Source organism: Arachis hypogaea, chromosome 12 (genome assembly GCF_003086295.3).
Source record: "Arachis hypogaea cultivar Tifrunner chromosome 12, arahy.Tifrunner.gnm2.J5K5, whole genome shotgun sequence".
Lineage (NCBI taxonomy): Eukaryota > Viridiplantae > Streptophyta > Magnoliopsida > Fabales > Fabaceae > Arachis > Arachis hypogaea.
In genome coordinates, this window is record NC_092047.1 from 96,770,562 (window position 1) to 96,785,369 (window position 14,808).

The window sequence follows — 14,808 nt, forward strand, 5'->3', positions numbered from 1 at the left end:
GCAATCCCAAACCCCTGTCCTACCAAATTCCAGAGAAAACTCTTTTCCTACGAATCCAATAAAGTGTTCAACATGATATTATGCTGATGGGAGATAACTCGGACCGACTTTATTGTTTGAATGGAGTTGCCCATATAACTAGTGTCATTAATGAAGAGGTTGGTGCGCACTTTTTCTTTTAAAATAGAATTTAATGTGTTGCTTTTTTTTTTTTTTGCTTTTTGTTTGTTATAATGGTAGTCATTATTTACCGTTGTTAAGTTAGATAGAGTGGTTATATTAGTGGCTTATTAGTGCGTAAACGTTCGACGGATCAATTTCTAATTTGGATAGTGATTACAAATTATAAATAGAAAAGTATAAGTAGTAAAGATAACAGAGGGTGAAACTTATTTAGAGTAAATTTTTTTTTTGTTAACAAGAATAGTAATCATTGAAGTAAATTTTTTATGTTAATGTTATACTAGTTTTAAGAAAATATTTTTTTATTAGGCCTAGTTTGATGTATATATGATGTTATTTTTCATCATAATGCGTAACATTATTTGGTAGAGACAAGTTGTATTATTTGGATTAAGATATGCATTAGTGAATGATGTTGTATAAATATGTTCCGAGTTGAGAGACAATCTGATACGTTCTTTATACAGCCCCACCGATATATCACGAGCATACGATGGCAGCAGGGTATGCGCCTGGATGAGAGGATCGTTCCGTACTTGCAGATGGCCGGTTTATACCATCTTACGAGGCTGAACGAGAGCTGATTTATGTTAGATGAGCCCCTGGTTAGTGCATTTGTGAAGCGATGGCGTCCGGAAACGCACACGTTTCATATGCCGTTCGAGGAGTGCACGATTACATCACAGGACGTGGCATACCTGTTAGGGCTGTCGATCAATGGACATTATGTTAGTGGTTTCCTGACAGATTTTCAGACGTACATCGAGGGTAGTCGCCCAGCTTGGGCATGGTTCGAGGAGCTACTGGGTGTATTGCCTCCTGCGAACTGCATCCAGAAGTTCGCAGTGAACTGCAGCTGGTTCCACGAGACATTCGGAGAGCTTTCTGATGGAGCCGATGAGCCCACTATTAGGAGGTATGCCTGGGCCTATATCATGATGTTGTTGGGGACTCAACTATTTGGTGATAAGTCTGGTACTCGCACAGGAATGCCTCAATACACGGTGCCCATCCACTCGCACATAAGAATTAGATAAACATTGGGTTGCCTCCCAACAAGCGCTTCTTTAATGTCAATAGCTTGACAGTGGGCTCTCATGGAGCCTCACAGATGTGCAGAGCTTTGTTGAGACTCTCCAACACCAAACTTAGAGTTTGGATATGGGAGTTCAACACCAAACATAGAGTTTGGTTGTGGCCTCCCAACACCAAACTTAGAGTTTGACTGTGGGGGCTCTGGTTGACTCTGCTTTGAGAGAAGCTTTTCATGCTTCCACTCCATAGTTGCAGAGGGAGATCCTTGGGTTTTGAATACAAGGGAGTTCTCATTCCATTGAAGGACTATTTCACCTCTGTCAACATCAATCACAGCTCTTGTTGTGGCCAGGAAAGGTCTTCCTAGGATGATGGATTCATCCTCTTCCTTTCCAGTATCCAGGACTATGAAATCAGCAGGGATGTAAAGGCCCTCAACTTTTACCAATACATCTTCTACGTGTCCATAAGCCTGTCTTCTTGAGCTGTCTGCCATCTCTAGTGAGATTTTAGCAGCTTGCACCCCATAGATTCCCAGTTTCTCTATTACAGAGAGGGGCATGAGGTTTATTCCTGAACCAAGGTCACACAGAGCCTTAAAGATCATGGTGCCTATGGTACAGGGTATTATGAACTTTCCAGGATCCTGTCTCTTCTGAGGTAATGTCAGTTGATCCAGATCACTTAGTTCATTGATGAACAAGGGAGGTTCAACTTCCCAAGCATCAATGCCAAACAATTTGGCATTCAGCTTCATGATTGCACCAAGAAACTTGGCAGTTTGCTCTTCAGTGACATCCTCATTCTCTTCAGAAGAGGAATACTCATCAGAGCTCATGAAGGGCATAAGGAGGTTCAATGGAATCTCTATGGTCTCTAGATGAGCCTCAGAGTCCTTTGGTTCCTCAGAGGGAAGCTCCTTATTGGTCACTGGACGTCCCAGGAGGTCTTCCTCCTTGGGATTCACGTCCTCTCCTCTCCTCACAGGTTCGGCCAGGGCACTTATGTCAATGGCCTTGCACTCTCCTTTTGGGTTCTCTTCTGTATTGCTTGGGAGAGTACTAGGAGGGATATCAGTGATCCTTTTACTCAGCTGGCCCACTTGTGCTTCCAAATTTCTAATGGAAGATCTGGTTTCATTCATGAAACTTACAGTGGCCTTAGATAGATCAGAGACTAGATTTGCTAAATTAGAAGCATTTTGTTCAGAGTTCTCTGTCTGTTGCTGAGTTGATGATGGAAAAGGTTTGCTATTGCTAAACCTGTTTCTTCCACCATTATTAAAGCCTTGTTGGGGCTTTTGATCCTTCCATGAGAAATTTGGATGATTTCTCCATGTTGAGTTATAGGTGTTTCCATAAGGTTCACCTAAGTAATTTACCTCTGCTATTGCAGGGTTCTCAGGATCATAGGCTTCTTCTTCAGAAGATGCCTCTTGAGTACTGTTGGATGCAGCTTGCATTCCATGCAGACTCTGAGAGATCATATTGACTTGCTGAGTCAATATTTTATTCTGAGCCAATATGGCATTCAGAGTATCAACCTCAAGAACTCCCTTCTTCATAGGCGTCCTATTACTCACAGGATTCCTTTCAGAAGTGTATATGAACTGGTTATTAGCAACCATGTCAATGAGTTCTTGAGCTTCTGCAGGCGTTTTCTTTAGGTGAATGGATCCACCTGCAGAAGTGTCCAGTGACATCTTTGATAGCTCAGATAAACCATCATAGAATATATCCAGGATGGTCCATTCTGAAAGCATGTCAGAAGGACACTTTTTGGTCAACTGTTTGTATCTTTCCCAAGCTTCATAGAGGGATTCACCTTCTTTCTGTCTGAAGGTTTGAACATCAGCTCTAAGCTTGCTCAGCTTTTGAGGAGGAAAGTACTTGGCTAAGAAAGCCGTGACCAGCTTATCCCAAGAGTTCAGGCTGTCTTTAGGTTGAGAATCCAACCATAATCTAGCTCTGTCTCTTATAGCAAAAGGGAAAAGCATGAGCCTGTAGACTTCAGGATTTATTCCATTAGTCTTAACAGTATCACATATCTGCAAGAATTCAGTCAAGAACTGAAAAGGATCTTCAGATGGAAGTCCATGAAACTTGCAGTTCTGCTGCATCAGAGAAACTAATTGAGGTTTCAGCTCAAAGTTGTTTGCTCCAATGGCAGGAATGGAGATGCTTCTTCCATGTAAATTGGAATTAGGTGCAGTAAAGTCACCAAGCATCTTCCTTACATTATTATTATTTTCGGCTGCCATCTCCTCTGCCTGTTTGAAAATTTCTGAAAGGTTATCTCTGGATTGTTGTATTTTAGCTTCTCTTAATTTTCTCTTCAGAGTCCTTTCAGGTTCTGGATCTGCTTCCACAAGAATGTTCTTATCCTTGCTCCTGCTCATATACAAGGAAGAATGGACAGAAAAATAATAATAATAATAGAGATCCTTTATACCACAGTATAGGGATCCCTTTGTAAGTAGAAGAAGAGGGGGAGATAAAGGATGTGATGTAAAGGAAGAAACACAACTGTGAGGATTGGAATGTGAGATGAGATGTTAGGACATGAATGAATAAATAGAATGAGATGGGGGAGGAATAATTTTCGAAAATTATTTTGAAAAAGAGTTAGTGATTTTTGAAAATAGTTTTTGAAAAATATTTAGTAATTTTCGAAAATTAAGTTTTTTTTTAAATTAAAATAATTAATAAATTAAAAAGAATTTTTGAAAAAGGGGAGAGATATTTTCGAAAAATGAGAGAGAGAGAGTTAGTTAGGTAGTTTTGAAAAAGTTAAGAAACAAACAAAAAGTTAGTTAGTTGGTTGAAACAAATTTTGAAAAGATAAGAAGTTAGGAAGTTAGAAAAGATATTTTTGAAAAAGATAAGATAAGAAGATATTTTTGAAAAGATATGATAGGAATTAGTTTTTGAAAAAGATTTGATTTTTAAAATCACAATTAATGACTTGATTCATAAGAAATCACAAGATATGATTCTAGAACTTAAAGTTTGAATCTTTCTTAACAAGCAAGTAACAAACTTCAAATTTTTGAATCAAAACATTAATTATTTATGTTATTTTAGAAAATTATGATATAAGATAAGAAAAAGATTTTTGAAAAATATTTTTGGAATTTTCGAAAATAACTAATAATTTTGAAAAAGATTTGATTTTTGAAAAAGAGATTGAAAAAGATAAGATTTTCAAATTGAAAATTTGATTTGACTCATAAGAACAACTAGATTTTAAAATTTTTTTTTTTTTGAAAAAGTCCATCCAAATTTTCGAATTTGATGAGAGAAAAAGGGAAAGATATTTTTTTGATTTTTGAATTTTTATGATGCAAGAGAAAAACACTAAAATGATGCAATGCATGAAATTTTTGAATTAAAATATGTGATGCATGCATGAATGCTATGAATGTCAAGATGAACACCAAGAACACTTTGAATGTCATGATGAACATCAAGAACATATTTTTGAAAAATTTTTAATGCAAGGAAAACATGCAAGACACCAAACTTAGAATTCTTTAATGCTTAGACACTAAGAATTCAAGAATGCATATGATAAACATGAAAGGACACAAAACAAAAAATCATCAAGATCAAACAAGAAGACTTACCAAGAACAACTTGAAGATCATGAAGAACACTATGAATGCATGATATTTTCGAAAAATGCAAGATGCATATGCAAGTGACACCAAACTTATAATATGACTCAAGACTCAAACAAGAAACACAAAATATTTTTTATTTTTATGATTTTCTAATTTTTTTTTGGATTTTTTTTTTCGAAAATTATTGTGAGAAGTAAGAATAAGGATTTCAAAGTTTTTAATATGAATTCCAGGAATCTTGCCATGTTAGTCTTAAAGCTCCAATCAAAGGGTCAGGCATGGCTTAATAGCCAGCCAAGCTTTAATAAAAATATGAGTGTAATTCAGACATGACAAGCCTAACATACCCTATCCAAAAGGATTGGGCATGACTCCACTGAAGTGATTAGCCAATCCCAAAGCAGTTTGGGTATGGCTTTACAGCCAGATAGGCTTTAGCATGCTTCATGAAACACTAGAATTCATTCTTAAAAATTTTGAAGCCATAGAATAATTTATTTTTGAAAACATTATTTTTAGTAAAAATTTTTTTTTTTCGAAAACAAAGGAAAATATTTTTGAAAGATTTTTGAAAACAAAACAAAAAGAAAATTACCTAATCTGAGCAACAGGATGAACCGTCAGTTGTCCACACACGAACAATCCCCGGCAACGGCGCCAAAAACTTGGTGCACGAAATTGTGACAGACTGTAAAACTAGATCAGAGTATCTGGCCTAAGAAGCCATTACCAGAGATCACAATTTCGTGCACCACTCGTCCAAAAAAGTCGGTGAAAATAGGCTTGCAAATCGTCCACCTACCCACCCACTCGCACAGGACTCGTCTTCAACACTGCAACACTACCAGGTATCGTCATCTGCACACCTAGGACCCATCGCAACAACTCATTGTATGACTCATCCCAATCTCCGTAAATCTGAGCCACGACCTTCTGCTTAGCCAACCAAACCCTCTTATAAGTCGGCCTAAATCCGAAATGTGCCTCTGTCGCACTCAGCAGTACCTTGATATAGACGGCTGCATCAACTCTAACCATTGGCAGTATGAAGGCCGAGATCACATGATAATCAAGACTCCTGTGATCGCTTGAGATCGACATGGATAGACAAGTATGAGGTCCATTGTACAGTTTTACCTTCCAAATACCTCTGTGCTAGCAGAGACTGATCCTAATCAACCATGTGCACCCGTTGCCTAATTCCATACACTTCCCGAGGTACTTGCGATAATCGGACTCTACCACTTTGTACTGTATCCTGCGTCGAATGCTATATGTCTTCACGTTTAACACGACCTCCTCTTTGTCCTGAAACTGTTGACCAACCTAAAACTCTGATAGACCTCCGGTACTTTGAGTATCTCTGGCACCAAATCCAATAGGTTCTCCAGGAAGCCCCTTCTGTATCATGGCATCCAAGTCCAAAGATGAAAAGTGCGGGGGTACTGCTGAGTCCCTGAGCTGGACGCTCCGCCAGCCCCAAGTGGATTACTCGCTGCTATGTCATCACCGCTATTCGGCAATGATGTCTGGCTCCACATCATCAGCGTCATCATCATTCGACAATGCATTGTCTATACCATCCGGTGTCCCACACTATGATAAGTCTGTCGCCCTATCAATAATACCAACTTCTCCGTCACTATTGCGGTTGAGATCAACTGCGAACGGGGAGGCAACCACCATTTCCTGAAGTGCAATCATAGGCACGGATGAAGATGCACCAACAGGCCTCGAACTAGAACAGGCTGCCGTTGCTGGAGTTTGGGCATTCCGGTTCGAACCACTTGAGCTAGAAACCACATCTACAAGATTTGCCAACAGCTTAGGTGTCCTGACCTCGGGAAACTGCCGATGACAATGGAACAGAACCTCCAAATCCTCGTCACTCCGATCCCTATGACAAATGAATCGTATTTCACATCATCTCGCAGAACTGAAATCGGAATGTGATAGAATAACTTCTCAACCCATTTCACGCCTTGCAACCCTAGTTTCTGTATTATAGAATTCAGGAAGTAAGCGAAACTCGTTGTAGGTTTCAGAAAAATACTGGGGGAATTCTTATCAGTAAACTTAATACCAGAACATGTTATTTCTTAATCGACCCTCTATAGTGCACCAACACTAAAAAACTCTCTTCACTAGCCATTGTGTTTCACTCTAATAGGAGGAATTCACGTTACACCATATTTATACACGTCGGGGCTTGATAATTCGAAGCAGTCAATTTCGAATTATATACATATAATTCAAAACAGACCCATTCAAATTACTAGGGACGTCCTTGCATGCATAATTCGAATCACCCTGATTCAAACTACCTTAAGACTACATGCATGCATAATTCGAATTGGCCAAATTCGAATTACCAGCATCACTACTAATTCGATTTGGACTAATTCGAATTAGTGTTGGTTTGTCTAATTCGAATGGGACTCATTCGAATTACATAAGAATGTGTCTTTGGGAGATTCAAATAACGTTTTTCAATTTGGTAGAATTGTATAATTTGGGCCTCCATTTGATTTTTTTTTTGTGACTCCTCTATTTGGTTTAATTGTGCATTTTGTCCTTTTCTTTACATATTATTTTATTTTTGATGAATCACTTAAATATTAACTGATATGGTGTTTAACAAACTTTTAGAGGTGTATGTGTACAAACAATGTGCCAAGGGCAAATTGTAGGAAAAATATAGTCCATAAAACATGTTATCGACAAAACAATCCTTAAAAAATTTGAAAATATAACAAAAATAACTAATAAATATTATATTTTTTATAAGTAACAAAAAAACTTTCGTATTTACCAAACGACTTATTTATTTGATTTGAACTGTGTCAATATTTGAATAAATATTTATAAAATACATAAAAAAAATAAAAACTAAATTTGATCTCTAGATTTTATTTTTTATTTTTTAAAAAATTTGGTCATTCACAATAAAAAATAAAAAAATAAGTTGACATAAAAAATTACCAAATTTTAAGAATGAAAAGGTTTTATTTTTTTGGTGATGCTTGCAAAAAATTGTATCAAAATCTTATTTCTAAATTTTTTTAAAAAAATATATATTTAATATCTAATTCTTTTTATCATAATTTTAAATTTTTTAAGCACTTATTTATCGTTAGCATCTTTTAGATTTTTTTTTTTGGTTAACCATGTGAGTTTTTTTAGTACTATTTTAACAATTTATTCTTTTTATTTGTAAAAGTATAATCCGTCGAGAATGTATTATCAATCCATCGGAAGCATATTTTATGGATAACTATTTTTGCATTTGTAAAAAATACAATGTACAGAGAGTAGCATATCAAACATTGTTCTGTCGAATATTATGTGGAGAAAGAAAAAAAATTAACTGCTCCGAACAATTATTCTAAAAGATAACGAGACTTTTAATAAAAAAAAAATTTTATTCTGGCCCTTAAACTTTATTTCATTGAGATTAATTAGTCCTTCTGATAATATAATATTTTTAAGTAATTATTTAAATTAGTCCTTAAGAATTTTAAAAATAAATATTTTAGTTCTTAAAAAAAATTAATACACAATTTAATTTTTAAGGTTTTATTCCGACAGAAAAATCAGTTTACAGTTTATTTTCCGGCAAAGTAATTACCCAGATCAGTCCCTAAGAATTTTAAAAACGAACACTTTAGTCTCAAAAAAAATTAATACACAGATCAATTTTCAATGTTTTTCTCTCTTAGACATAACAGTCTTCAATCCAAAAAAATAAAATAAAATAATAATAATAATAATAATAATATTATTATTATTATTATTATTATTATTATTATTATTATTATTATTAATTGCATAATAATATTGTACCATAATTTTTTATATTTTTTGAACAAAAGTAATAATAAATTTATTCATTAGATTATTATGTATGCATTTTATAATATTTATTGTCACTAAATAATAATAATAATAATAATAATAATAATAATAATAATAATAATAATAATAATAATAAATAAATAAATAAATAAATAAATAAATAAATAAATAAAATTATTAGAGATTATTCTACAAAAAATTTAAAGTTAAAATTATTTGATATTTTTGTATTTAATATAATCAAAAGATGTCCTATTTTAAAAATTATGTTTGTATTAAAAGAAAATATTTTAATTTAAATTTCAAAGCATTATTATTCACCTTACTTGTTTCTAATAAAAAAGAATGTATTAATATTATTATCATTATTATTATAATTGCATAATATTATTATTATTATTTTTTATATTTTTTGGACAAAAGTAATAATAAATTTATTCGTTAGATATATATATATATATATATATATATATTATAAATACATACATAAAAATCTAATGAATAAATTTATTATTATTTTTGTCTAAAAAATATAAAAAATTATGGTACAATATTATTATGTAATTGATAATAATAATAATAATAATAATAATTTTATTTTATTTTTTTCAGACAGAGGACTGCTAGAGCATCTCTAATGGTGAGTTTCTCTTTGTCTCTTTTCTGACATATAGGAACTCTAACCATTGGAGGAGAGAAGGAGTGAGTTCTCGCACAAGGATCAAAGTAAGGGAGTCCCTCTAAGCAGGGACTCAAATTAACCAATAATAACTTGCCATTTGGTAAGTTATTATAAAAAAATAATAATATAAAATCTGAAATAATTAAATAATTAAATAATAATTAAATTAGTAATAATTATAATAAAAATTATATTAAATAATTATATTTTTATTTAATTAATAATTTATATTAATTATTTAAATAATAATTAATTAGATTAAATAATTAAGTTTTTATTTAATTAATAATTTATATTAATTATTTATATTATAATTAATATTGAATATTATTTATATTATTATATTAAATTATAATTAATTAAATTTACTTACATTAAAAAATAAATTTAATTTTTATACCTTATAAAATAATTTTTAGTTGAGTTGGTTATTTTTATTTTTAAAATTTAAAATGCTAATGATATTATTAAAATTAGCAGTTGTAAACACAAAACTATAAATTAGTATAATCTCGAATTATATATTGTGTATTATTATTATATATGAATTTATTTAATATTAATATTTTTTAATAATGAATTATTTTTAAATTTATAAATTTAAATAATATTATTAAAAAAAATTAATTATATTAATTTTAAGTATTTTAATTAATTAATTAAGTGGGACCACAATAGGGACTAAAGTTAGTTCCTCCTAACGGAGAAGAGAGAGATGCTTTGAGTTCCTATTTATTGTTTATGACGCAAAAGCTGATGTGGAGTTACTTTTTATGACAGGTGAGCCATAAACAGGAACTGGGATGAGTTCCCTACTGGAGATGGTCTTATGTCTAATGAAGAAAAATATTGGAAATTGATCTGTGTATTAACTTTTTTTGGGAGCTAAAATGTCCGTTTTTAAAATTCTTGAGGACTAATCTGGGTAATTACTCTGCTGAAAAATAAATTGGGGACTGATTTGTCTGTAAGACCTTGGGAATTGATTTGTGTATTAATTTTTCTTGGAAACTAAAATGTCCGCTTTTAAAACTCTTGAAAACTGATTTGGGTAATTACTCAATATTTTTTTATTAACAAAACATACTTCTGTAACACGTTAAACTATTTATTTATTCCAATTATTCGTTAACTGTTAATTAGGATTAACAAATTTTTTTTATTGGAGACTCGTTATCTTTTGGGAGTAATTGTCTGGGACTGTTTAAGATTTTATTTATTTTTTTATTATCTTTATTTATATACATTGACTAAATTTATTATGTAACATTTAAGAAATATTAGTATTTTTAATTTTTTTACTTATAAAATTAAACGGATGATATATTTTTTAAATCTTTTTAATTTTGTTTAGAAAAATTGTTAAGATATTATATTGAGTATATACCCATTTTGGTCCTCAAAGAATTTCAGACTAGACACTTTAGTCCCCAACTAAAATTAATTATCGATTGGTCCCTAACAATTAACTCCGTCAGTCACTTAGGTCCTTTACTCCATTAATTCTAACGGAGGACAAAATAGTCCATGACAACTCTAACAGGGGACAAAATGGTCTCTGATCTCCTCTGTTCGAAAACGACACTGTTCTCTCCCAATTTTCATCATATCTCATATAACACTAACAGTCTAACACTGTAACTTCAAACTACACAATGCACACTATAAATTTAATGTTCACAAAAAAAAAAAATCTCAACTTGTTCTCAACCAATTCATACTCAGGAAACTAATGCCTATGTCTCTCAACTAGTTGTCGTCTTCGATGGATCCCATGAATATAGATAGCAAGTCTGATTTGTTAAGACTCATCGTCGTCGTTGCCATCTCCCTCCTCCTCTGCCCTAACATCTCCATGACCACATTGTCCACCACTCCGATCGCTTCCTTCAACTTCTTCTCCGAATCAATGTTCAGTAATCGCTTCAGTTTCCATATGAGCAGCAACGGTGACATTGCTCGTTGTAATAGCTTGGATGCGAGGTCGAAGCTGTCTACCAACTTGGACTCCGGGAAAGAAGGAATGAAACACTCAGTGTCTATTTCAAATGAGAATTTTCATATGATGTCAAAGGAGAATCTTCTCATGATGTCATAATATCCAATAATCTATATTGCTTGTCGGAGAGTGGAGAAAGGCGTGCCCTTGGAGTAGTTGTAGAACTTGGTCTTGAGGATGTCGTGGACGTTGTCGGCGTTGGAGATGATGTTATCAAAGACGTGGAAGTGGATGCTTTAGGTGGGTGAAGTGCAGAGGAGGTGGATGTACCAGTCACAAAGATTTAGGAAGTGTGTGGTCCATGACATGTTAAGGTAGGTGCGACACATGTGACAATTACACCATGCCTTAATCTTGAAGCTAAAGAGGAGGAAGAAAAAGATGGAAAAGAAGATTGTGGAGGTGAAGAAGGAGAATATGAATGTTAGGGTTATGCGAGATATGATAAAAATTGGGGAAGAACAGTGTCGTTTTCGAATAAAGGGGTCAGGGATCATTTTGTCCCTTGTTAGAGTTGTCAGGGATCATTTTGTCCCATGTTAGAGTTTTCAGGGACCATTTTGTCTTCCGTTAGAGTTGACGGAGCCAAGGACCTAAGTGACTGACGAAATTAATTGTTAGAGACCAATCGAGTAATTAATTTTTATTGGGGACTAAAATGTCTGGTTTAAAATTCTTTGAGGACCAAAATGGGTATATACTCTATTATATTATTATGATTATGTTAAATTTTAGCTATACTTAATTTAAATTAACTATCCTAGTTCATATAAACTCATTTTTATTTGAAAAAGTGCATATTTTATTTTATAATAAATAATAAAAATTTAACACAATATTTTATCTAAAATAGATATAACAAATGAGAATATTTATGTTAACTATTTACTTATATATAATATAAAGGATTTAAATTTTAATATTTTAGAATAATTAGCAATAAATGGGTAAAACTGATAATAATAATTAATAACATTGTTATTAATATGTATATTTTTTATTCAATTTTTATAAATAAAAAATTTAAAATTACTAATATTTTTAAATTTTTATCGAATAAGTTTAGCTAATATATATAAAAACTGTAATAAAAATAGAAAAAAAATTATAAACAGTTTCTGATGATTATTCTAAAAGATAAAAAGATCCCAACAAAAAAATTTTATCAATTTTAATTGCATTTAACAGATAGAATAACTGATTAATATATTACGTAGATATGTTTTATTAACTCAAAAAAGAGATTATTACTATATATCTGGCCCAAATAGAACAAAAAACACCTGCAATTAATATTAACTATTTCACTAAATTCTTTGACAAAAAGAGCATCTCAATTCTCAACAAAAAAAAACACGGGCAGTGCTACAGTGATGAAATGAAGAATTTTCATTACATGTTGAAACAAGGTGGAGTGCATGGATATTGGACGCGTGTAAAGATGTTTCCCAAGACAAAACAAATCTGACGGAAGCAGAGGAACAACAGGCTTTAACTTGTCAAAGTGATTAATAAGTTAGGTAGTAGATTATGTTAATTAATGTAGTTAAATGTTTGGGCCAATTTGATTTGAAGCCCAAAAATTTTTTTTGAAGCTGTGTTATTCGTTGAAGCTGTGTTATTCGTTGAACACCGAGTAAAATTGCGTATGTCAGTCGCCCAACCCAGTTCTCGTCACCCACAGAAAAACGTCTATAAATAATTAATATTTTCGGTCAAGATAAAATCGGACGCTATTTACTAATTTTCTTCTTTAACCGTAGATATTTTCCAATATTAGCATCTTATACAATATTTTTTTTTTCTTCGCATTGTAAAATTAATTATTATAATTCTTGGTCATTGTTTATTATTCTAATTTGTTATAATATGTATTATTGTTTCTAATGAAATTGATAAATTAAGTCAAAAATTAACCCTAAATAATAATAAAAACCTAATTAGTAAAAACCTGGAATCCAAAACAGTAAACAATTTAGGATTATTGATAGTATTCATAGAAACTGCAAAAATATATTATTTTATATATTACTTTTAATTTAATAAATAAATATTAATTTTTATTAAAAAAATTATAACAAACTAAAATATATTTTTATAAAAAATATCATATAAAATAAATACTAAAAGAAGTATTAAAAATGATTAAATATACTTAAAAATAATATTATAATTTTTTAGTAATTTACTAATTATCTATCTAAAAGTGATTTTAACCAATATTATCCAAACAATTTCATTTTATCAAAATTAATTTTAATATAGAATTGCCAAACATAGATTATGTTGGCACAAAATCACTTATCTTCGAAATCAGTTTTACAAAATCACTTTCTTTCAAATTTCAGTTTAACCAACTCTAATCCAAACACACACTTTGTCGTTCGGTTTATTCGTTAGAAGATTCGACAAGTTTGACTAAGTTATCGTTTAATAGTTCTTAACTGTTAATTTCACATAAACACAACTTCTTTAAACTGTTCCTGTGTAATAAATATATTATCACTACTTAGAATTTTGATCAGAGTCACTATCATTTCCATAATTTTAGCGGGTCCATAAGTGTTTATGATTATATAGTTTCGAGTAGGGCAATGCTACGGCGGTGATGAAGTTATTCTTCATCAGCTGCTGAAGCGATGTCGATGAGCTATCTGGCTGAGGCGTGTGACGTTGTTGTATATGATTTTAGGTTAAGAGTTAGGAATATTGTAAATGATTTAGGATTTCAGAACTAGAATTCAGGATTTACAATTTATAGATTATCGTATATATCGAGTTTAGACTTTATTAGATTATGATTTATCATTTATGGTGTTAGGGTTTCGATTTTAGGTTAAAAGGTTAAGGATTTTATATTTAAACTTAAGAGTTTAATGAAACTGATTGAATGTTTAGGATTTAGGATTCAAGATTTAGAGAAATTACTGTTAAGAGAGAGTTTAGAATTTATACTTTAGGATTTAAGTTTGATAGTGAGATTCAGAGTTTAGTGTTTAAGGTCAAAATTTAAAAATTGACAAGATTTAAGATTGTAAATAGTTAAAAAAATATGACATTGATTTAAAGAAATAATTCTTTCAATTAAAATGTACGTAGGTTCATTAAACTGATACATCTAATGATTATCATATATCTTACAGATATTTTTTAAATAGCTAGAATTCTTATTATAACTATAAAAAATACTTTCTAATTCGCTTATAAAAGAAGGATCATTAAAAATCTTCAAAAATTAATTTTGAATATTAAAATATATGGATTTACAATTTTTTTAGCTATTGTTGTCCTAACTATAAGAATTTTATTAGATACAAAATTTCTAATATTTTTAACACCGACTAATAAATAATCAACATTTTATATTATATTATATATATATATATATATATATATAATGTGAATAAATTATTTTTATTACTAAATTTAATT

The 14,808-nt window shown here is 31.3% G+C and overlaps 1 protein-coding gene and 1 non-coding gene across 2 annotated transcripts; both read left to right on the forward strand.

Annotated features, from left to right (window-relative positions):
• The first annotated feature begins 770 nt into the window (after positions 1–770).
• On the forward strand, positions 771–1,220 carry LOC140176804 (protein MAIN-LIKE 2-like). Its single transcript, XM_072208354.1, has one exon. The coding sequence runs from the start codon at positions 771–773 to the stop codon at positions 1,218–1,220; it is 450 nt and encodes a 149-aa protein (XP_072064455.1).
• Positions 1,221–2,974: 1,754 nt separating this feature from the next.
• On the forward strand, positions 2,975–3,082 carry LOC112730997 (small nucleolar RNA R71). The gene has a single exon (XR_003166793.1). It is a non-coding gene; the product is annotated as a small nucleolar RNA R71 (small nucleolar RNA).
• The last annotated feature ends 11,726 nt before the right edge of the window (positions 3,083–14,808 follow it).